The 22,089-nt window shown below is 40.8% G+C and overlaps 1 protein-coding gene across 7 annotated transcripts; it reads left to right on the top strand.

Moving 5' to 3' along the window:
- The first annotated feature begins 256 nt into the window (after positions 1-256).
- Positions 257-21,512, top strand: med25 (mediator complex subunit 25). Of its 7 annotated transcripts, none has more exons than XM_034593629.1 (20): positions 257-391; positions 1,447-1,596; positions 1,692-1,737; positions 1,839-1,963; positions 2,076-2,174; positions 2,368-2,488; positions 2,652-2,808; positions 6,097-6,221; positions 6,371-6,446; positions 6,788-7,050; positions 8,822-8,923; positions 11,832-11,917; positions 12,001-12,058; positions 12,176-12,283; positions 12,907-13,083; positions 17,453-17,563; positions 17,783-17,854; positions 19,442-19,612; positions 19,725-19,845; positions 20,951-21,512. In XM_034593629.1, exons 2-20 carry the CDS (start codon positions 1,451-1,453, stop codon positions 21,052-21,054), a joined length of 2,268 nt encoding a protein of 755 aa, XP_034449520.1. In that variant the 5' UTR covers positions 257-391; positions 1,447-1,450; the 3' UTR covers positions 21,055-21,512. The 7 variants fall into 7 exon arrangements, with proteins under 7 accessions (XP_034449520.1, XP_034449521.1, XP_034449519.1 ...); XM_034593630.1 differs by having other exon boundaries at positions 11,835-11,917; positions 17,450-17,563; XM_034593628.1 differs by having other exon boundaries at positions 17,450-17,563; positions 20,951-21,054.
- The last annotated feature ends 577 nt before the right edge of the window (positions 21,513-22,089 follow it).

Here is a 22,089-nt window from a genome sequence, read left to right on the forward strand (position 1 = left end):
AAGCAAGACAGCTAATCAGAGAAATCGACATTTAAATAATCAAACAACACAATGTATATTATTATTATTGTTATTATTATCTTGTGATGAGCAGCATTTAACAAACATCTGTGAATCAGAGTCCTTTTGTTTTGCATCCATCTTGATTGCAGACTTTAAACAGTAGGTGGCAGCACTCCGCCCCGGTGCGTCTTATCTGCACAAGAGACGGAGAAGATGACCCCCAACGTCATATTTTGTGGGCGTGTCGTTGTGTCACTTCCGTCATAAATACAACAAATGGCTGATGCTAGCTGTTCCGCTTCGGTCTACTGTCGATTCAAGCTCGGCTTTTCCTTATTTGTGTGTGTTTTCTGAGCCCGAGTCTCCATTAGCAGCCGCTCACCATCAGGTCAGTGCACAGCATGTACCAGCCGGAGGCTAGCTGGCTAGCTCAGGCTGCTTTAGCTGAGTTAGTTCAAATCGTACCCTGACATTTACCCTCAAGCCACCGTTAAAACCCTGTTGGGGACGCGTAGTGTTGTTGTTTTCTTTTGTCTGCGCGTGAATAGATAGATAATATAAGTCATAATGACATTGGTGCTTTGTCTTAGGTGCTAGGGTGGACGCTAGCTTGTTAGCATGCTAGCCCCAGTGCTCACTAACTTTTGGGAACAACAAATACGCACACACCTAATCCACACATTACACTAAGTAGGACCATATTCTCAGGAACAGGAAGCGGTTACAGTGCAAAAGTCAAACTTTGACTACACGTGTGATACTTTTGGTTTTATAGCCAACAGAGGAATCAAATGTCCCATAAGATGCTGTGGCTCAATTTTTCAACTTGTATCGCAAAGCATGTTGGGTAGTTCCATGTCAAATCATCAGGCTCATTACTTCATTGTAAACAATAATGTAAGTGTGTTGAACGAAATTAAATTGATATGTAGCTTATAGGTTATCATTCCCAGCCCATCAACAAATAAGTGCTTTGGTCCAAAGACCTTCTGGACGTTCTGATGACTTTACAAATCAACCTGGTTGAAAATGTTACCAATTTCATTGAACTGCTGTTTTTTGTAATTCAACTTTTAAATGTTATAATCACTCATATGCGTTTATATTCAGGATAGTGCACTGTTAAGATAGATATGGAGCTGGAGTAGAGCTTTAAATAACATGAGAAATATTTCTCTATGACATGTCAAGGGAGATGTGACCAGTTTAAATCACTGAGTCCCTGCGAAAAGTGTATTCATCAAAATGAGCTTTTCCCTTAATTGAGACCTGAGACACATCCAATTGTGGTTTCAATGACCCAGTTTTTGCTGAAAAGATTTGATGCTGCTGCCCGTCTCTCCCAGTTTTTCCTTTTTCTTTGCCGATGATCAACATAACAGATGAATGAAATTTCTAGGGAGGCATCTCATTACTCGTCAAATCTGCTCCTTCTTTGTCCAGTTCCATGGTGGCAGGTTCGACACTCATGGAGCCATCAGCTAAGCCTGGGACCAACCAGGTGGCCGATGTGGTGTTTGTCATCGAAGGGACAGCGAACCTTGGACCCTACTTTGAATCTTTAAGGAAACATTACATTCTTCCAGCTATTGAGTAAGGACACAGCTGCACTCCTATTCTAAGGAATTGTTTTTTTATTCATGTATTATTTATGTTTGTTTTATTTCTGATTATTTTTTTTACCATAGATATTTCAATGGAGGGCCCCCAGCAGAAACAGATTTTGGTGGAGATGTGAGTTTTTTTGTCCTTTTTATTATTAAAACATTTTTACTGGGTAGTTTAAAAAAGTGTTTTTTGAATGTTACTAATAAACTGATTTTCTGCTGCTCCAGTATGGAGGGACACAGTATGGCCTCGTGGTGTTCAACACAGTGGACTGTGCTCCTGAGTCATACGTCCAATGCCACGCACCAACAAGCTCTGCCTTTGAGTTTGTCTCATGGATTGACAGCATCCAGTAATACATCTATTATCTAATTAAATATTAAGAAGTGGATGTTCTTTTATCATAACACATTGAAAGCAAACATTATAAATGGTTAAATGTTATCCTGTTTTTTTCCACACAGGTTCATGGGAGGTGGAGCAGAAAGTTGTAGTCTAATTGCAGAGGGCCTCTCTGTGGCCCTGCAGCTCTTTGATGATTTTAAGAAGATGAGGGAGCAAATGTAAGACAGTCTTTCTGTTACACACTCCTTACAAAGTTATCTTTCAACAACTATGCATCACTCAGCCTATTGCACGAAGTTTGTCCTGTTTGGTCATAATAAAGTAAAGTAATTATAATCACAACTTTTATAGGGACACTAGTCATGGGGAAAATCTCATCTATTTTGCCTTTTCTCTTTTTGCCTTTTCCAGAGGTCAAACCCACAAGGTGTGCGTGCTGCTGTGTAACTCTCCTCCTTATCTGCTCCCTGCTGTGGAGAGTGTCAGCTACACCGGCTGTACAGCAGACAACTTGGTCAAAATCATCAGAGATGTAAGTTATGAGTGATATTTTCTCCATTAGGCACTTTTATTGCAAAATTAACTGCATCATTATGTTTCATTATATATATTCTTTTTTTTCGCTGTGTTAGCTTTTCATAGAACAACATTATTTCGTTTCATTGAATGTGTTTTTATTTTCATACTTTTTTTAGAAAGGAATTCACTTCTCAGTGGTGGCTCCTCGGAAGCTGCCGGCTCTCAGGTCGTTGTTTGAGCGGGCGTCTCCAGGAGGTGGCGTGGTCGAACCCCATCCAGACTACAGTCAGGACCCTTTCCACATGGTCCTAGTCAGAGGAATTTCACTTCCTGGTGAGAAACAATGATTAAAACCTCTATCAGTCTGTCTGTTCAATTGAAATGTCCTCTGAAAGGAACAGGATTGCATTAGACTGTGAGGACATACTTAATAATAATCATTCACTGATTAGCCCTATTGCTTTTCGTTTGATTATTCAGTAAATTTGAATCGCATTTTGGATGGCTTGAACATACTCAAAAACTCAAGCGCTTCTGGCCTGATGAAAATTTACATATTCTAGAGTAATTGGAAATTTGAGTGGCAAAATATCTCAACAGCGTCCCCTAACACGAGGGTAATTTTGTCTGGTTAACCGATCTTCACGAAATTCGGTACACGCGTGTATCATGACCGGACGGGAAAAAAAGTCTGTGCCACCAATGTGGTTAACGCAACAGGAAGTCTGCCATTTTGGATTTTGTGGCCATTTTGGACGTTTTACACGTTGTGTGTTTTAACAATCTCCTCCTAAAGCTTTCAGCAGTTCAACTTAAAATTCGGTGAGTGTCATCTTGACTTCTTGGAGATTAAAACAAACTCAAATTGTGAGTTTATGTCACACGGTGTGACCGTGGCATGGCGTCAAATTTCAACGTGTCGCAGTGACACACGGAATTGCTGTAACTTCGGTGTACTTTGTTCAATCTCCCTCAAATTACATGTGTGTAATAAAAGCCCCAACCCTGAAGACATTCATATGGTTTGAAGGAATGAGCGTGGCAAAATAGCTGAATAGCGCCCCCTAAAGAGCAGCCCTAGCACCACGATTGACCGACATGTACAAAAATCGGTAGTGACATGTGTTATTTCATTGCAAACAAAAAACCCTCTTGGATCGATATAATAGACCAAACAGGAAGTCAGCCATTTTGAATTAAGTGGCCATTTTTGACCATTTACACAGGTTGTATTTTGACAAACTCCTCCTAGAGCTTTCATCCGATCAACTTTAAATTCAGTAAATGTCATCTCAACTCTATGGAAATTGAAAGTTATTAAAAGTTTTAGTGTACGTCACACGGTGTGACTATGACCTGGCGTCAAAGATTGATGATTCGCCAAAAAAGAGGGATTTATTATAACTCCTCAGTTCATTGTCCAATCAGCTTCAAAACTCTTTCACACGATCACAGTCCTGCCCTGACCAGATCCATATGTCAATATTGACTCATCGAACAGTGCCACCTGCTGGCGACAGGAAGAGACATGTTTTATACTTTGATGCACTGCTCCTGGCTGCTTTACAATATACAGCTCAATTGAGCTCAGACAATTCATACAACCATGGTCAGAATGGTGGGTTGATCCTTCGCCAAAGAAGACAAAGTTGTCATAACTCCAATGTGCATTGTCCAATCAACAACAAAATACTCACCTATGATCAGAGTCCCAGCCTTAACAGTTCCATATTTCAAAACTAACTCAGGGTCAAAGAGCCACCTACTGATTCGCCATGAAACAGGAAGTATTTATTAACTTCAATGCACATTGTCCAATCGGCCCCAAATTGCTCAGGCTTCATCAGAGCCCCGACCTAAACAGATCTCTTTATGTAGTGATAGCGCCACCTTCTGGCAACAGGAAGTAAGCCTTGTTTTACAACTTTAATTCGATTTACTGTGTGGTCTGCACTTGGACCGTAATAGTTTTGTTTGTTTGATTCACTCTAGAGTTTATGTGACACATGTAACGTGACGCACAAAGTCAGGACCTCGTTTTAACTTCATTGTTGCAGAAGAAGCGACACCCCATTTATCCAGGAACATAAATATGAATTTATCAGCTTTTTTTAAAGATCAGTTCTAAGTGTGAGTGATTAGACAACATCATAGGAGCAGAGTCACTTGTTGACTTGCGAAGTAATGCGCCTCAGTGCAGTTGCACTGCTAAGGGGGGCCAGGTGGGGCCACCCGGATATACAGTAAAGGCTAGACTCAGAGTTTGTCCTTTAAGCAACACATAAGTCTAAACTGAGTGAATGTCGAACCAGTGTGGAGAGCACTGACAACTGTCATAGACTTACTTGCCCGCTCCCCGTTTGCCCTCCCCGCGGCCGTATCAGGTCCCGAGATCACAAGTGCTCGGGCTTGCACAGTGCTGCTGGCAGCCCTCGTTGATGTAATGTAATTGTTTGACCCTCCAATTTCTATCAGTATCTATGAATAAGCAGTGTTTCTGGTTGGATCACATGTAAACTTAATTCCAACTACAACTACAAGCGGTGATAAAAGCTGTTTACAACCTTCAACCTATGTACTAAGACCTGGTCCTCATATGGCCTGTAGTCATTATTATAATAATCTCTATCTAAAAGCCTCTAATAAAATTGGTTTAAATATAGGCTGCCAAGCAATTAGCATCAACACAGTTAGCAGTTCATTTCACATCTTGTCAAAATGAAGTCTAATGTTGCCCTGTGTCTGAAGAGTATATGAATAGGAAATGATTTGCCAACACGTTAGCCATAAAGTTTATTAGGAGATAACATTTCAATTTTATGTGTCTGTCTGCTGGTTGTTCTTAATCTAGATAATGCTCATCACATATCACATGGCCTAATTCTTTATAAGTTTACTGTTATCTTATCTTTAGAAAATGCAGTGGTGTCTTAACTTGGTTATTATTTGTAACTTAGTCTGAAATGGCCGCAATAAATGCCAATTAACCAAAAATATTGGGAATGACTTTTTAACTTAACTCACGTACAGTCTAAACTTCTGAGATAGAGAGCGTATTTTTTATAGTTTTATAGTTTTCCATTTTTCTTAGCACGGTACTCTGCTGTTTTCTACTTCTTCAGGCTGCAAATGACATGAGTAAACCCGGCACTAATATTGTTAATCTCATTCTGTCCATCTTTTTTTTTTGTCTGTGCTTTTCAACTGAGGCTCTAAATTGCCCCTTTCTTTGTAATACCTCCTCTATCAGCATCAAACTCCTCCGACTTCCACTCTGATTTAGTTTTTAGTTTCATTCTTGCCAGTTTCCTTTAATCACATCCCCATAAAACATGATTTTACGTCACCAGTTGCTAATTTTACATCTGTTAATTGCTGCAGGAGATATAAAAAAATGTGTTAAGTCTGCGTTAGTTTCCATTGTTATAAATAAAACCATTTTGAGCTCTTCCCATTGGCTACTCCTACACTTCATTAGTGATGAATAGAGAATTCCCTGATAATTATGTGTTATTTTTTACCTATAACGAGGCACTGGTGTACTCTAACACTGTGAATTCTAAAAGTTTACCTTGCAAAACTGTGTGAAAACTCTAAGCATCTCCTATTGACTGTCTCCAGTTTCCCCAGGTGGAGGACCCGGACCGCTCAAACCTGTCCTCCCTCCTCAGCCGCTCCCTGTCTCTCAGCCTCTCGTTGGACCCTCACAGCCCCCTCCACCCATAAACACACCCCACTCTTATCAGGTAATGGGCAAGAAGCCATACAGCGCAAGGCTGACTGGAGACTTCATTCCTGCCGCTTGCTTTTGGCTCAGTTTCAGACTGTGGTGTTTAAGTTCCTTCCCCAAAAGTTTCACCCTTCTTTGTCTTCCTTTTCATCTGCTTGCTGACAGAATTCGGCTGCCATGAGTGCAGCTCAGGTGGCTGCACAGATGGCTGTGGAGGCAGCCAACGTCCAGAAGAGTCGCTGTGAGTTACCAGTGGACTCTGTGGGCATCTGCGAACAATTCATGTTCGCCAACATTTTAGTTTCCTTGCCTCTGTGTTTACATACTTTTAGTGTGACTTAAAGTTTGTGCTTTTTACAGTATGGTCTCTTTTTCTGGACAATAGTTTTCTTAAAATAGTGTCAATGTATTAATACTATATTTAGATTATTCACTTGTTGCCCCGAATGACCTGCAATATTAAAAGAATGGACAGAATTGATTGTTTTGGGGCATCGTAGCTTTATTGTCTCTTACCATCAATAATGTTCATGTTTTTAAATATGGCGTATGTTCTCACTTGTTTTCTCTCTCCTCCTCCAGTCCCAGGAATGGTCAATCAAGGTCCTCCGTTCAACAGTCAGCCAAACATCCCATCAGTCCCTGGGGTGAAGCTCAGTCAGCCCAGCATATCGACGGTCACTACGGCATCGCAGCCTATGATGCCACAGCAGCAAGTTCCTCCAAATCAGCAGCAGCCAGTCCCACCCCCAGGGCAGCCTGTACCCAATCAGCAGCCACAGCAGCCACCTCAGCAGCCGCCCTCAGTGAATCAGCCCACAGCGCCTTCAGTGCAGCCCAACATGGTAAGTTCTGACAATAATCAATATTAAACTAATGAAATTATACCATTTGTTAAAACTTCCAGAACAGTAGCTTAACACCACCTAACTCAATATATAGCCATTGTCACATATTGCTTTATCACTTGAACTCCTGAACCTAAATTTGCATATATCCAAAACATAACGAAAAGCAGAACCTAGAGCCAGAGCTTTAAAGTATATGTTAACACTTTTTAAAGTTTCTCTTAGAATAATTGTCACATACCCGTATCGGTGATTGGTTGCTGTAATCCTTCTTCCTGTCTATACTGGCCTTAAAGCAATCCCCTAATCTATTCAAGTGTCCAAGTACAGTAGAGCTAGACAAATGAAGAGGATACATTTCGACATGAGTCTTGCTTTGTGCCAGATTCCCTCTGTGCTTCCTCTCTGTGTTTCCTTGTGGAGCAGTAGTTGAGGGATCGTAATGCATTGCAGGAATTTGTACAAAAGACTCAGTAACTTGGAAGAAACCGGCTTGATTTAATTAGCTCAGACTGCTAAAACCACATGCTACCTTCAACTGAACCTGCACAGAACGAGGACTGTAAATTCTGTCCCCTGTGTCTTACATTGGAATTGTGCTTGGAAATAATCTAATCTTTGTTTTAATGTACAGAAGGAACAATTTACATTGACCTAGAATTGTGCTTTAGTTACAGTTTAAAGTTGGAATAACATGCTTTTTCAGTGTTGCTTTCCTCTAGTGTGGTGTACAGTTTTTTTGTGAATATAAAAGATCTACTAAGTAGAAACAAATTAAAATTCTATGTTAAAGGAAGCTCCTCTAACCCCATAGAAAACACTGAGGCTCCTGAAACACCTCGTCAGTCGTCTGGGCAATAGGTCCACGTCATTGTGACGTCTTGTGACGACGATGCAGATGTATTGGTCAGACAACTGACAAGGCCAGATTCGCTCCAATTAGAACTGACTGGCAAACACCATATTGAATCTTGAGCCACAGAGTGTTTGAAAATCTTTTTATCCCACTAAGTTTATGCCTCTCACTCTCTCAGGTTCACATGTACACATAATGCTGGTCATTGTCCGTATTTTGTACAGACATGAGTTGTACATGGGCTCTTAATATAAAAGCAGTATTCTGGATGTTTTCGATAGATCAGTCAACATTCAGTGGAGTTGTCTGTCTCGCAGCACTCAGTGGAAGAATTGCTTTGCTGTTTTCACCCCCTTGTAAACAATATTAATGCTTAAATCATATTGATATATTTGAATGGAAACGGCCCAGCTTAAGTCTTGAGTCAGACAACCAAGACTTCACTGATCTGTGATGCTGTATCACCAGCAGCCGAGAGCGTTTTTTGCCGACGAACGCACTTGTCTGAAGTCTGATATCAAAATGAATTTTAAATGTTAGTACTACGATCAGATCAAAACCAGAACATGTTCCACTTTCACTAGAAAAGCACAGAGTGTACAGTCATTGTTTTTTTTTCTGTTTTCAAATTCATTCATTGATTCTTCTTTCTAGTAGAAGAACATGAATTTTATTTTAATATTGATATTAACAGTCTAAAATGAGCCAAACCTAATATTGAATGATGTTCAACTTTAATCCACTCTACAGAATGACATGCTTTGTTTTATTAACTTAATGAGAAATATAATTTATTTTGTGTCTATGTGCTTCAACAAAAGTGTTTGACAGGTAGACGTTCTGTTCTGTTCTGTTCTTAAATTGCACTTGTTGACAACATGTAACCACCTCCTCTTGTATTTCATTTGACAGCCTGGTGTGTCAGGACCTCAAAGCAATGCAAATGCAATTGGACAGCAGCAAGGAGTAGCCAATAAGATTGTTGCATGGACTGGCGTTCTCGAGTGGCAAGAGGTAACACTCAATAAAGTCTAATTTTAAATGGATGTCCTATTTAGCGAAAAACATGACTCCCACTAACAGAATGTCTGATACCTTCAAAGAATGGCTGTAAATTAATGCTTTGTTGGGAACTGGATTTTAGCTGCACTGGCAGGCCGACTTTGTCACCTTCAGACAGGTTTTCAGTCTTAATGCTAAGCTAAGCTAACAAGCTTCTGGCTCCAGATTTATATTTAACAGACAGATAAGAGAGTGGTATTGATCCTCTCATCCTACTCTCGGCAGTAAAGTGAATATTTCCCCAAAACGTCAAACTGTTTATTTTTAATTAACTTTCCTGGCCTGATGTCCCAGCTGCCTGTAGTAGAAAGCTGAAATCAGAACTTGAGTTGGTATCGACTGCTCTGCCAACATACTGTGACCATCACCGCTGTGGTATGTCTTTAATAATCGTTTGTCATTGATTGTTATGCACTGTGATTAATTGCACATCATTATGCCATCCTATTTCTATTGGTTTAGCTCAAGGTCAAATTGATTTAGTTTACAGTTGCTGTGCTGATCTTGGAGAGTGGATGTTAAATGGCTTTTATGCGACACTCGTAAGGCCTTTAAGTGTTTGTGTTGGGTAGGACAGACTCAGATCAATCCCCTCTATCGACTACACCCTCATCCTCATCTTCTTTGTCAAAATTATTTAAGTCGGTTAAATGGACCGCATTAAGAGTGAAAAACTCAGGAAACTAAATCTTGCAAATTAGCCTGAGAGGGAAGAATAGGAGCATAAAAACGCTGCTCGTAATCTGCTGTTTCCTCTTCACTCCTGAAACTCATTTGGCTGGATCTTGTTCTCAGCACAGTGTTATCAATATGATGATGTTCTGGCTGAATTTCAATCTGTTTATTCTGGAAAGATTTTGCTGTGCAAAATGTGGGATAACTATTCAGAATGTGTTTTTTTTTTTTTTTTAAACCACCTATAACTGAAGGGAGATGTGTGTAGTCACTGTTCATCCTCCTCTAAATAAGTAACCCATGTGTCCATAGAGAAATCCTAGCATAATGCATAGACAGCACAGGGCGTACAGTAGGTCTGACTCATATGTGATTGATTGATCATTGATCCTTTATTGATGCTCTGAAGATTAAGAGTGATGGAATGATTCCCAGTAGGATTGCTGCATAGACGTGTTCTTTTGTGATTTTTGACATTTTGCTTTAGAACAGGTTATCTGCACGTCTGTAAAAGTCCATCCATACATCCTTATTTTAATTGCTTGTCCTAATTGAGGTCGCAGGGGCAGAAGGGTGAACAGTGCAGCTCATTTATGATAATTATCTGCTATATTCTCAAACTGCTCCTAGGCCAGTTGAAAAAATACTAAATATTCCCTCGGACAATCCCAGTGTCCTGGACACGTGTTTTTTTTTTTTTTTTTTATCCCAGTGAAACAATTTGGAGGCATCCTTCGATTAATAGCTGTATTACACCAAGACTAGTGGGTATACGAATGTTTTTTAAACATGGGTGAACTAGCTAGAGAAGGAGATAAACTCCCTTTCCATTGCCAGTTGAGGAGTCTGCATTTCTGTTTACCCCGGTGACATCACAAATGCACTATAAGCTGTGGCGCTGTCTCACCTCACTGTTTTGCCAAAGGAGCGTTCACCCGGGTGTCATGTTTCCATCTCTGCTGATTGGACCCTGAGCCGTTTATAATCATTGTCTACTGCAGAGTCATTTGACCCGAGAGTGAACGCGGATTGAATCCATTCACATTTCAGACAAAAGCCAGGTGTTTGTGGGTGTTGGTGGGTTTTTTAACCCGTGCAAAGGGGGCTATAGACAGAGAGCAGCCAGTCGAAGTGGGACTACCTGACTTTCCTCACTTGGGACAGGCTCTCCTCTCCCTTACCAGGACTGAGCAATCAAGCTTATTCCTGCAGAGAACCTTGATGTTTGATTCGCAGATGCCGTTCCTCATCCCGACCTCCCTCGAACATTGAATATCACGCTCGGACACACCCAATACAGCAACCTAATCCACAAATAGCAGAGGTGTTACTCCAGTGTCACCAGCAGCACATTGTGGCCCTGTCCATAAATATTACAAACAACAGAGGTGACACTCTTGCTGGAGAGATCACGTTGAAACAACATCTAGCGTGCTACAGACCACATCGTAATCCCAAAATCTCGAGCTTGATAACCCTGTCTTCTCGCATATTTTCTGCCAGAGGCTATAAACTAATGCAGTCCTTGTTTGGTGTTATATCATCACAGTAAAAACAATCTAAAGAGAGCTGCGGTGTCGCAGTGTTTTCTTGGTGTGTGTCCTGAACTTGCTACATGTTTGTCTTTTTTTCACTTTTTCCAAAACAAATGCACATGCTGTCTGGACCAAGTTTTTATGACAGGTGACAGTGGAAACAACACCGCTTTTGTCCACAGAGGCGCCAAAATCAACAAAATGGAAGTTCCTTGTAGGACCTTTAATGGATGTGGTATGGTTCAGGGAAGAATCAATTTAATTTCGGTGCATTTCTAGATCACGGGGCAGATCCAGGATTTTCTTTTTACTACTTATTTTAATTTTGCACTGACTTTTTTGCATTACATTTCATTTAGCTGACGCTTTTATCCAAAGCGACTTACAATAAGTGCATTCAACCATATTTGTTTTTATGCCATTATAACTTCCTGGTCTTTACTGTGCACAATAGTATCTTAGCAATGTGTCTATAATTTTTGTGAAGTAAATAAGTTCAAAGGGCTTTGTTTTGTTTTTGTCTCCAAACCCTGTGAGATACTTGTAAAGAAATGTTACCCATGTGCTCCTCCAGGTATTTGTTTTCAGACTCGCTAATTTTCAATTTATCTCATTCCGCACCCATTCCCCTCTGAATCAATTCCCTGCAGAAGCCTAAAGCCTCATCAATGGATTCAGCCACCAAACTAACGCGTTCTCTGCCATGTCAAGTGCACGTCAACCAGGGTGAAAATCTGTGAGTAGCCACTGAAATACTCGACCTGATCTGTATAAAAAGGATTTTTTTAAAAACAAATCTTTTTTTGTGTCTCCATACAGAAACACAGACCAGTGGCCCCAGAAGCTTATTATGCAGCTGATTCCACAGCAGTTACTGGTGAGACCTTTTTTTTTTCTTAAGTGTGTGAAAGTGCTGTTCCGACTCTTGTTTGCAGCAGTGATTTCTTTATGAATGATGCATAACTAAGTCCTTTCTCGCCTGCTCTCTTTGTAGACAACCTTAGGTCACCTCTTCAGGAACTCTCGAATGGTTCAGTTTCTCTTTACTAACAAGGACTTGGAGTCGCTGAAAGGCCTCTACCGCATTATGGCCAGTGGTTTCGTAAGTTTTTAATCACGTGTCCTCTTTCTGAACCTCAAATGTGCATTTTCTCCGTGTCCCTCATCTTATGCATCATTCAGTGTGCCTCAATACATTTTCCATGAGTGACAAATGAGTGCAGCTCCCACCTCTGTCCAGTAGAAGGGCTGAACATGAAGGTTTGTTGCAGTGTTGTGTTCCAGACTCTAGAGGGGGTTCCAGGCCATACGTTCAGTCACATTCAGGCTAGATAATAGGATTTGAAATATGCTTTGCCATCAGTTCAGACAAAAAAAAAGCTTTAATTGTTTAGTTCTGATTCAGTTCCAGAAGGCTAGCATAATGATAGGGGTTTTGTCAGTGCGGTGCATTGTTAATAAGGTAACACCATTGAGAAATAGCATTAATAGTATTCAGTCCAGCTGAGCTCTGCCTCTTTGCCTCAATTTGATTTACGGCCTAGGGAAAGCACTGTATGAATTAAGTTAATACCATTTCCATTCAATTTATAAAACCGATATGTTTGATTGAGCAAAGGAGCTCAGGAGGAGGTTATGTCCCCAAGCTCGACCCCATCCCATAATTACGCAGGCGTCCCATGTCAAGGTCTTAATCTGCCCTGTGACCCTCCTCCCCCCCGGCAGGCTGGCTGCGTCCACTTCCCCCACACTACGTCGCCCTGTGAGGTGCGGGTGCTGATGCTGCTCTATTCATCCAAGAAGAGAATATTCATGGGCCTCATTCCCAACGACCAGGGCGGTTTCGTCAACGGCATCCGGCAAGTCATCACCAACCACAAGCAGGTCCAGCAGCACAGAGCGGTGAGTGGTGATGGGAGGAGAAAGTGGAGCGGGAGGTGGTGGGAAGAGGGGAAGGTTTCAGTGCGGGGGAGAATATGTGGTGTGTGGAGACCAAAAGGAAGTGATAATGAGGAGGCATTATAGAGCAGCACCAGGGAATTGAGGTGCAATGTTTAAGGCATTAAAGTGCATTGTTATTGACATTTCATTTAGTGAATCCAGTATCTTCACAGCAGCCACTAACTTCTCTCACTCTAGTGGAGGCTAATGGGGTTAGCATTAGCTGCAGCTGCAACATTAGCTGACTGTTGCACTCTCACCTCATTACCTGTGCTTAGGTGACAGAAATATAGATGCAATCGACTGTGCATTTTTTGTAATTAATATCATAATCCAATTGGATTTAAAAATGTTTACCTGAGCTGAATACTAAAATATTGCACCCTTAAGAAATGGACGTAGCCACAATATTTTTTGTTTAACAAGTATCTTTATCAGCATTTAGATGTCAGCTGAAGAGCAAAGCTATTGTCACCATCAACAACCATTCTATTACTGTGGCAGATACGAGCTGATGAGCACTGCTGTGAAAACTGTTGAAACTAAATTCAAGCTGAAGCCAAAAGCAGCTAAACCCTTCCCACATTTATCTTCTGTAGTGTTTTGTAGCTAACTGAGAGTGGAACTTACCTCCAAGTGTTTTTAAAGTCAAAGCGATGGTGATGTTGTCAGGAATGGACATTTATTTTGGCCGGGCTGCTGCAATAACACAGTTGTTGTTTTTTGCCTGTTCACACAATGGAGCACTTTTCTAAGAAACCCCCATGTGCCAACACACAATAACATCATCATCATAAATCAGCATTAGTTTAGGTTTTATTTAAAAGAAAAATAATGATTGAAAGAAAAAAGACAAGGACTTTTATTAAGCTGCTTTCAGATATGCACTGGACTCCAGATAATCTCCTGACGTGCTGTGGAGGGGTTAGGGTTAACCCTCTATGTGAGAACACAGCAGGAGATTCTCCGGAGGATTCACAGCGAGTGGGTGGGTGCGTTAATGATGCAGACGCAGAAGTTCACATCTAAAAATGGCTGTCACCTAACATACTGGGATTTTTTGGGACAAATTCATAAACCAAACATTATTTAAAAAATGACCAGCAGATTAATCAGTAACTAAATTAGTTTCAAGCCCAGCCCTCTTGACCTGTCTTGTTTTACAATACCAGTTCAGTGTAATGTCATTACAGTAACACAATTTAGAAAATACATCGTATATCAACAATAAGGCAAAAGCACTTTGAGATTCAGTTTTAAATACATTTAAATGTAGTAAAAATGTTGCTTTGCCAGGCCCTCAAGATGTAATTGTACATTAGATGCTATCAGCAAAGCGATGGAGTGGCAGCGGTTTGTGCCCGTCTTAAGGGACAGGATAAGGAAATCTCAAATCCAGGGCCGTCCTTTCAGCCCCCACGGACCAGGTGAACCAGTTCCTGTTGCCGAGTTCATCACAGGTTACAAACTGCTGCCTCGTCCACGTGGCAGAAAAACTTCACTTTCCCTCCCTGCTCATCTTCATCCCTGGAGACGGGATGATTTAAAATGTGTCCTCTGGATTAGCCGCCTGCTCCGCTCCAGCTTATTGCATAGTTGCATGTGAGACAATGCAGCATCCAGTCACAGAGAAGAAGCATTCCTCTGTTTAAAAAAGAATGAGGCTTTCTGTTGGGTTAACACGAGTTAAATCACGTTTCTTGTCGCAGTCCGCTCTCATCAGTGGTGATAGCATTTGTTTACTCACCCTGCTAATTTTACGTCATTGCAAAAGCGCGTCGGCCCTATATGTAACTTGAATCTTTGTGTATGAGCATCGCGGCATTTAGAGAAGCCAGAAGACATAAAATTATAATGAAGACATTTTTTTTTCCTACCTCTTGTGTATCATCACATATTCAGTGCTGCATCGCTAATAGGGAAGCGCTACAGCAATCTTAACGTAATTAAAATTTCAATTTGGACCAGTAGTTAAGGTTTCTCTGTGCAAAGCCCTGGAGTGGCATTCTTCAGGAAGGAGATTGTAGTTTGTTCTGTTCACAGCAAGGATAAATTGAATAATTTCACCCTGAAAAGTGATGTAGGCTTTAAATTGTGATCCAGGATGTTACAGGTTACTGGGTTAAAGACGGGAGATAAATCACAGACAGCACAAGAGAAGAAGAAGCAGATGTTATTGTCGGTCAGAAAAAGCACCATGCATTACCACGTTCCCTGGGTGACTTTTTCAGATTCAGCTCGATGAATCTCCTTTTTTTTCTGAGTCTGTAGTTAATAATTTGTGGTTCAGAGGAGGAACGAAAAACCCTTTTCCCTCTCCCCCTCTGTGTGGAAACACACAAACCACCACTGCACCTGCAGAGCACAGCTAATGGCATCACACTTTTCAGATCTCCTTTAATCCTTTTTAAGTCCAGGACCGTCCAAGTAAAATGTGCATACATATTTGTTTTAAATATAAATCTGGAATGTCAGGACCTACTTCCAGGTGTGTGTTGGTGGCAGTTAGAACAACAGGTCGCCTCCTTTCTCCTTACTTTGCCTTCCACTGTGGATGGATATGATTTTTTTACACTCCAGACAGCAGATAGCTGAAGTCGTAAATCATCAATTTGTTTTCAAAATCGTGAAATCCAAAATAGCAAACACCTCAGCAGGAGGTGCTTAAAGTAGAATCTCCACTGGTGCATCATCATCCTCCACGTTTCTTTTTGCTTTCCGTCTGTACGCCCACCGACAAAAGGAGTGGACATGCAGATTTAGAGCAACACTTTCAATGTTGTTAACACAGAAAACATCAGAAACATGCTGCAAATGTGTAGAATTTACTTTGCTCTTTAAAATGGGTGTGATTTTTCAAGTCTTGCTTAAAGCAATGCTGCTCATTATGTTGAAAGGATTATTGGTCACTGTAATTCTCCTCGCTGTCCATTCTGGCCACAAAGGAAACCATCCTCAAGTAATATTAATTTAAGTATTGGTTACAGAATCAACAGCTCTTGTTTCTATCCCAAAAATACATTAACACGAATTTCTGTAAAAGACACATGATGTAGGTATCTTTCATTTTCACTTCCTCGAACAGCGTTGTGTGAAGGTACGTTGACGACGAAAGCTTTGAGAGTTGTGAGCACTCAGTCATGGATTCGTGAGAGCAGAATCAGTTTTGACTGAGCCTTTCCACTCATACATGCACTCCTAAGTTTTTCTGGAATCCTCTGAGCACACAAGATTGATGTAGCAAGCTGCAACAGGACACACCCCCATCCAGATGTTAGGGTCATCATTTTCTTTTTTCTGAGATATTTACAAAGAACATCAGAAATAAGTTATCCTCAGAATGTGTAAATTTGACTGAATCTAAATGAATATGTGAATCATGTCTGTATCTGTCGATTTCACTGAAAAAGGATGATTTCTGATGCAAATTGCAGCAGTTAGACAATAAGGCAATTCCAGCTGCTGACTGTGTTGATTCACCTGTTTGTACACTTCATATATTATCATTTCTCACCTCTGTGCAGAGGCACATCTCACCGTTAAAAAAAATCCTCGAGCTTCATACATCTGTATAAAGAAAAGATCTGCTCTGTTTTAAAAGTTCTTCATATGTTTGATTTTTTGTTCCAGGTTCATTTATTTTGCAACCGTACAAATCTGTGTATTTGAATGTTTATGGAGGTGTGAAAAACACATAGGTCACCCAGGCCTTGATACTCTCCTGTCCTACGAGTACTGATGTGATGTGCTGGAGCAAAGTAGTGAGACACCATCACTTTTAGCCCCGAGTGCAAGAAAATAAAGACATATTTGAAATGGGCACCTTAAAGATATCAATGGTGATAGAGGTAAGGTAGAGTAGAACTTGAGAAGAGTATGCATACTGAGTAGAGCGTGGCCGGTTAGGATGCTGATACTCACTGAGAGGAAAAAACTTCCAATACTGATATAGATATATACAAATTTGCAATGATTCCTAAAATGTCATAATCAAACCCTTACACCACAGAAATGTAGTATTGATATTTTACAGTTTAACCATAAACTTTATTATGAATAAGAAATAAACGTTTTTCGACATAAAATGTAAACATAAATGCACATCTTTTCTGCATTGATTATGCTGTAGAATAAAAGTTTTCATATTGGCAAACATAAACGAAGATACAGATTTGTCTGTGAAACGCTCATATTGGCACATCCATTAATCAGTTGGGCTCAACTACTGAGTTGATAAATAAAGGTGATCAAATGTTACATGTTTCCATGTGACGCTGTTAGAAAATCTTCTATCCTCCTGTTTCACATTCTCTCTGTTTCCATGCAGCAGCTGGGCGGTGCAGGTGGTCCAATGCAACCTGGTCAGGTCCCACCGAACCAGAACTTCCTCAACAGGCCCTCTGGTCCCATCCCTGTCTCCCATGGCAACGTCCAGCAGCAGGTATGTGAGCCCACTCTGTGCTGGCATGGGTGCCTGTGCTCCCACATCAGTTCCCCCTCTCACACTGCCTATTGTTGACACCTTTACTACCCCCGGTGCTTGCTGGTTTTCCGCATGTCTTACTATTAACACTCTCCTCCGCTGTGCTCCCTTTTTTCCCCCCACACTTCCACCACTCTCCCCCCATTCCTCCTTCTCTCTGATCCGTCCTGTGACCAGTCTGTGGTGGTGGGCATGCCTCCAGTTAGTCAGGTTTCTATGATGGAGGAGCAGCAGAGGCAGAACAACATGGTGAGACCATCAGGAGCCTCTTATCATACAATGTGGTCAGGAACTTTAAAGGCTTTTAAAGTATTGAAACATAATTCAGTTGTGATAGTTTTTCACATTTTTTTCTACTATGCATTGACAGGTTTTATTGAACCACATAGATTCATCGATACATCAGTCCTTCCGTCCTATTTGTCTTTTTTTCTCTATGATGCTAAAAGAGTATATACAACTCGAAATAACCATACATACCTAGTAAGCGGCTTTTAAAATTATATTAAAACCTGGGTAACAATAATAGTGATGAATAATAAACAATAACAATCACTGCAATTTAATTTTGTCCATAGCAATATAACAAAGTGCAATATAGAGATATATTGCTGAGACATTGTGCAAGCATAAAATACGTACTTTAAAAAATGTCAAGATTTGTAAAATGTTTGTTTCACTGTTTAATTGCAAGTGTTTGTAAAAAGATTAAAACTACAACTTTCAATTAAGAGCAAAAATCTGTCTTTAAACCTAAAACAAAGAGATTTTTCATAATAAGTATCGATTTGATATGAAAACTGATATATTTATATATCCTTCATATTTTTGGACATATTGCCCAGCCCTAAACCAGTTCCAGTTTTTCTTAAGTTTGTGGACATGTTGTTTTTTTGTTCCATGTACAATCAAAGTCTGTCACAGCATTAAAACCGGTAACTGTTTTTAATGCTGTAGCAGATCGCTGTATTCTAAACCATCAGTATTGTGCTTTACAACATATTCTGTAGTTTCAGTTTTATTACATGACTCCATTGTCTGAGTCAAAAATAAACTGATCAACCATAACATTAAAACCTTTTACCTGCATTAATGTTGTGGCTGATTGAAAAACCCACTGCTCAACATCATGCTGGTGTACAGCTAATTTCCTATTAGCATGTGTTGACTCGAATGCTCTGCTTGTAGCATGTCTCTGAACAAAATATATGAATTGATAACATGCATGCAGGAGTTTGTGTTATTGAAGAGCAAGTGTGTGTTGGTGAGCATGAGGTGACAGGCAACACAAAACCAACCGGATAGACAGACCCGGTCAAGACATCTGACCTGTTTGTGCACAAAGGTTGTGTCACACATTAGTTTCATCCTTCCAACTGAATGCAGCACTAACATTCAAATGTGTAAAAGCTGATCACATCTAGCCAAAATCTGTAGATTTTTTTAAACAACTCATTCACTGTGTATTCTTGTATCGCCTGATAGATTTTAGCTGATAGGTGCAGTCTTGTTACATTTCCTTCCATCGGATATTTGCTCCATCGCCTCTTCTATTCATTTGAAGCTCAAACACAAGCATGTATTTCCTGTTCTGATGTGATGTTCAAGCTGGTTTTGGTGAATTCACAGGTCAGGTCTGCCATTAGAGGCACTTTTGGACTGTGCTTGGAAATGTAGGAGTTAGGATTTCATTTAGTTTCACTGGCATATTTACTAAATGATCACAAGATAGTCTGTAAATACACTGGTTAGTGTCTGGGTTGCGTGTTCTGTAAATTAATTGAGAGGAAATGTAATGTGACCTTGTGTCTGGTTAAAGTGTGTGGCTTTCTTCAGATGACAATGAGAGCAACCGGACCAGCTAACCAGCAGCCGCCGGTCAGTGGTGTTCCATCCAACCAGGTGGCACAGGGCGGACAAGCCCCGCCCCAGGCCCCCATACTGCGGCTCTCGAACCCAGGAGCCAATCCACAGCTTCGCAGTCTTCTCCTCAGCCAACAGCAGCCAGTAAGAATGCAGCGAGCGGCTTTTTATTAGTGAATTTCTCACACTGTTAATGACTGTTCCAGAAGAGTTTCAGCACAGCTAACGTTGCTCTTCTGTCTCTGTGTCCTCGCAGCAGGGCGGCGTGTCTCACATGCCGGGCATAATGTCTCACCAGGGTTTAGGGCAGCAGTTGGTCCACTCTGCACCAGGAGGGGGGGCTCAAATGCAGAGCCAGTGGAGACAACCCCTGGCAGGTCAGCATGCACCCCCCCACAGCTTTTGAAGGAGTTCTCAGACATTTGATTCAAGTTGACATGAAATAATTAGAATGTAGGACTGGAAATGTCCTCAATGAAAAGTCATAAGGTTGATATCTAAAAGGATATAAACACATATGAGATTAGTCATTTTTGACTCAACACAACTACATGTATCGCATCAGTCACCCAAAGTTACATGTGGAAAAGCTCTTTTTATATCTTATTACCTACACTGCTGTCATATTTACATTACGCTAATATATAATTTACTAACTTTATCTTCTAAATTCACACTGTTTCTGTAACACATATCAACCCACAGAGACTTGCTTGAGTTGGATGTTCCATTCCAGTGTGCATACTGCCGGATTTATATTTGTCAAATTTAATTTGTCAATTATTTTTCTTCTCATTGATTGAACAAGTTTGCAGAACTTAAGGTCCGTTTAGATATTGATTTTGAGATCGAAATGTTTTTTTTTTCCGGTACCATGGTCCCGCTCAGACAAACAAAGATGCACTGAAGATGAGATACAACTAGTGACAGGGCACTGATTGGTTTCCTCAGGCCTCGTGTCAGTCAGTGGTCGTCCTATGTGGTTTGACAGGTTCTTCACATTTGATCTCCTCAAACCCTTTTCACTAAGTTCTGCCTAACAAAGGCCTCTGTGCAGTTATCCCAGTTTTTCCATGTGGCATCTTTTGACTGTAATGCATGAAGTTTGTTTGTGTTTATTTTAAGATATATTTGTGGGAACCTAACTAATATAACATCACCTGTGTAGTTCTTGTCCGTATTCGCTCATTGTTAGTTCTTCGGGTTTGTTTTTCTGACTAAATATTACACAAATATGTTAAATTCATTGTTGATTGTCCTGGATTTTCGACAACATAAAAAAAGCACTAATCCTTAAAAAGCAGCACATAAGAACCATCACAGAAACAGAATTAAACAGGATGGAGCTTTCATCGGGTGGACGATCATGCTTGAAGTCTCTTTGTTCATTTACTTTAGTTTGATGCCCTGAAATCATAAAGGGAAAATCCCTCTAATAAATTCCTCTTCTTTTCTTTACCTCCCTCTCAAATCCACGTGCAGGTCCCGTGCTGATGTCCGGGGGTCAGAGAGGAGCGGTACCGCAGCCCGGGATGCCCATAGTCTCAAGCGCCATGGAAGATGAAATCCTCATGGACCTTATCTGATCGAACGTGGTGGACTCAGGGTTTTTAGTGAACACCCATTTGCCAGTTTTGACACATACATCCACTCTGTTGCTTTATTGCTACAAATGTTCAACATAATTAAGGAACAAGTCATGAGTAGTTTCTTCTGTTTTTTTCAAGAGACTGGAGCATCTGAAGTTAATTAGGGGCAGACAATGCGAGCATTAGTTTTTCTTGTAAATGGTCAAACCGACGGGACGCTAATCCTCCACGTTACACACTGGATGGAGCCAAACCAGTGGAAACGGTGAACTGTGTTATGCTTCAGAAAAAATTTTACTATCTTAAGATTTCTACATTTTGTCAAGGAAATCTGAAAAGTAGTATTAGTTTTTTTTATTGAAATTTTACTTTTCTGTTTTTTCCTCTGTTTATTATTCATGAAGTTGTTTTCTGAGGGTTAAATAAAACTAAGGAGCATAGATCTCTGAAGAAGTCATGTATGATTGTGAGGAGGTTCTGCTGTTGGTGCACATGCACATGATGTCGTGCCTTTGATAGAGGGCCAGAGACTCCAGAGTCCTGCCTCCCCCTGCGTGAATGCTGCGTGGACCCTTAAGGTGAGAGAGACTGATTTAGACACGGTAAGAGATAGTACAGTGTCTTTTTCTGCCAAATAGTGTCACAGTGTTAATTTTAACTTCTACAATATGTCGCGGAACCACAGAGTCCCCTTGTGCCAAGTAGTCCTACCAGATGGCATCAGTTGGCCATGTTTCCTTTGGCATAACATACTGTCAGTAACCGCATGCGCACATGGCACAGACTCCACATATATGCCCACAGTCTGCTTTTCCGAAAACGCGCTCCCTCGCATTGCACACGCCACGCATGCAAGTCAAACCCTGCACGCCAACAAACGCCATCCCGTCGTGGTGTGGTGACTCGGGTGCTGAAACTGCCGACTGCGCGGGGGAGAGAGAGAGAGGAGCCCATGAACTTTGCACAGCTTCACACGTACGTTCATGACACATTCACGTATCAGTTTGTGCCGGGTCTTTTTTTTCTCCCTTA

Source organism: Hippoglossus hippoglossus, chromosome 8, assembly GCF_009819705.1.
Source record: "Hippoglossus hippoglossus isolate fHipHip1 chromosome 8, fHipHip1.pri, whole genome shotgun sequence".
Lineage (NCBI taxonomy): Eukaryota > Metazoa > Chordata > Actinopteri > Pleuronectiformes > Pleuronectidae > Hippoglossus > Hippoglossus hippoglossus.

What these genes read in the sequence shown, in the direction of transcription:
- med25 (XM_034593628.1), top strand. Translation starts at nt 1,451, where the DNA reads ATGGTGGCAGGTTCGACACTCATGGAGCCATCAGCTAAGCCTGGGACC. An exon ending in TCATGGATTGACAGCATCCA is followed by an intron (nt 1,964 to 2,075) that starts GTAATACATCTA and finishes TTTTCCACACAG; the next exon opens with GTTCATGGGAGGTGGAGCAG. An exon ending in CAGAGGAATTTCACTTCCTG is followed by an intron (nt 2,809 to 6,096) that starts GTGAGAAACAAT and finishes GACTGTCTCCAG; the next exon opens with TTTCCCCAGGTGGAGGACCC.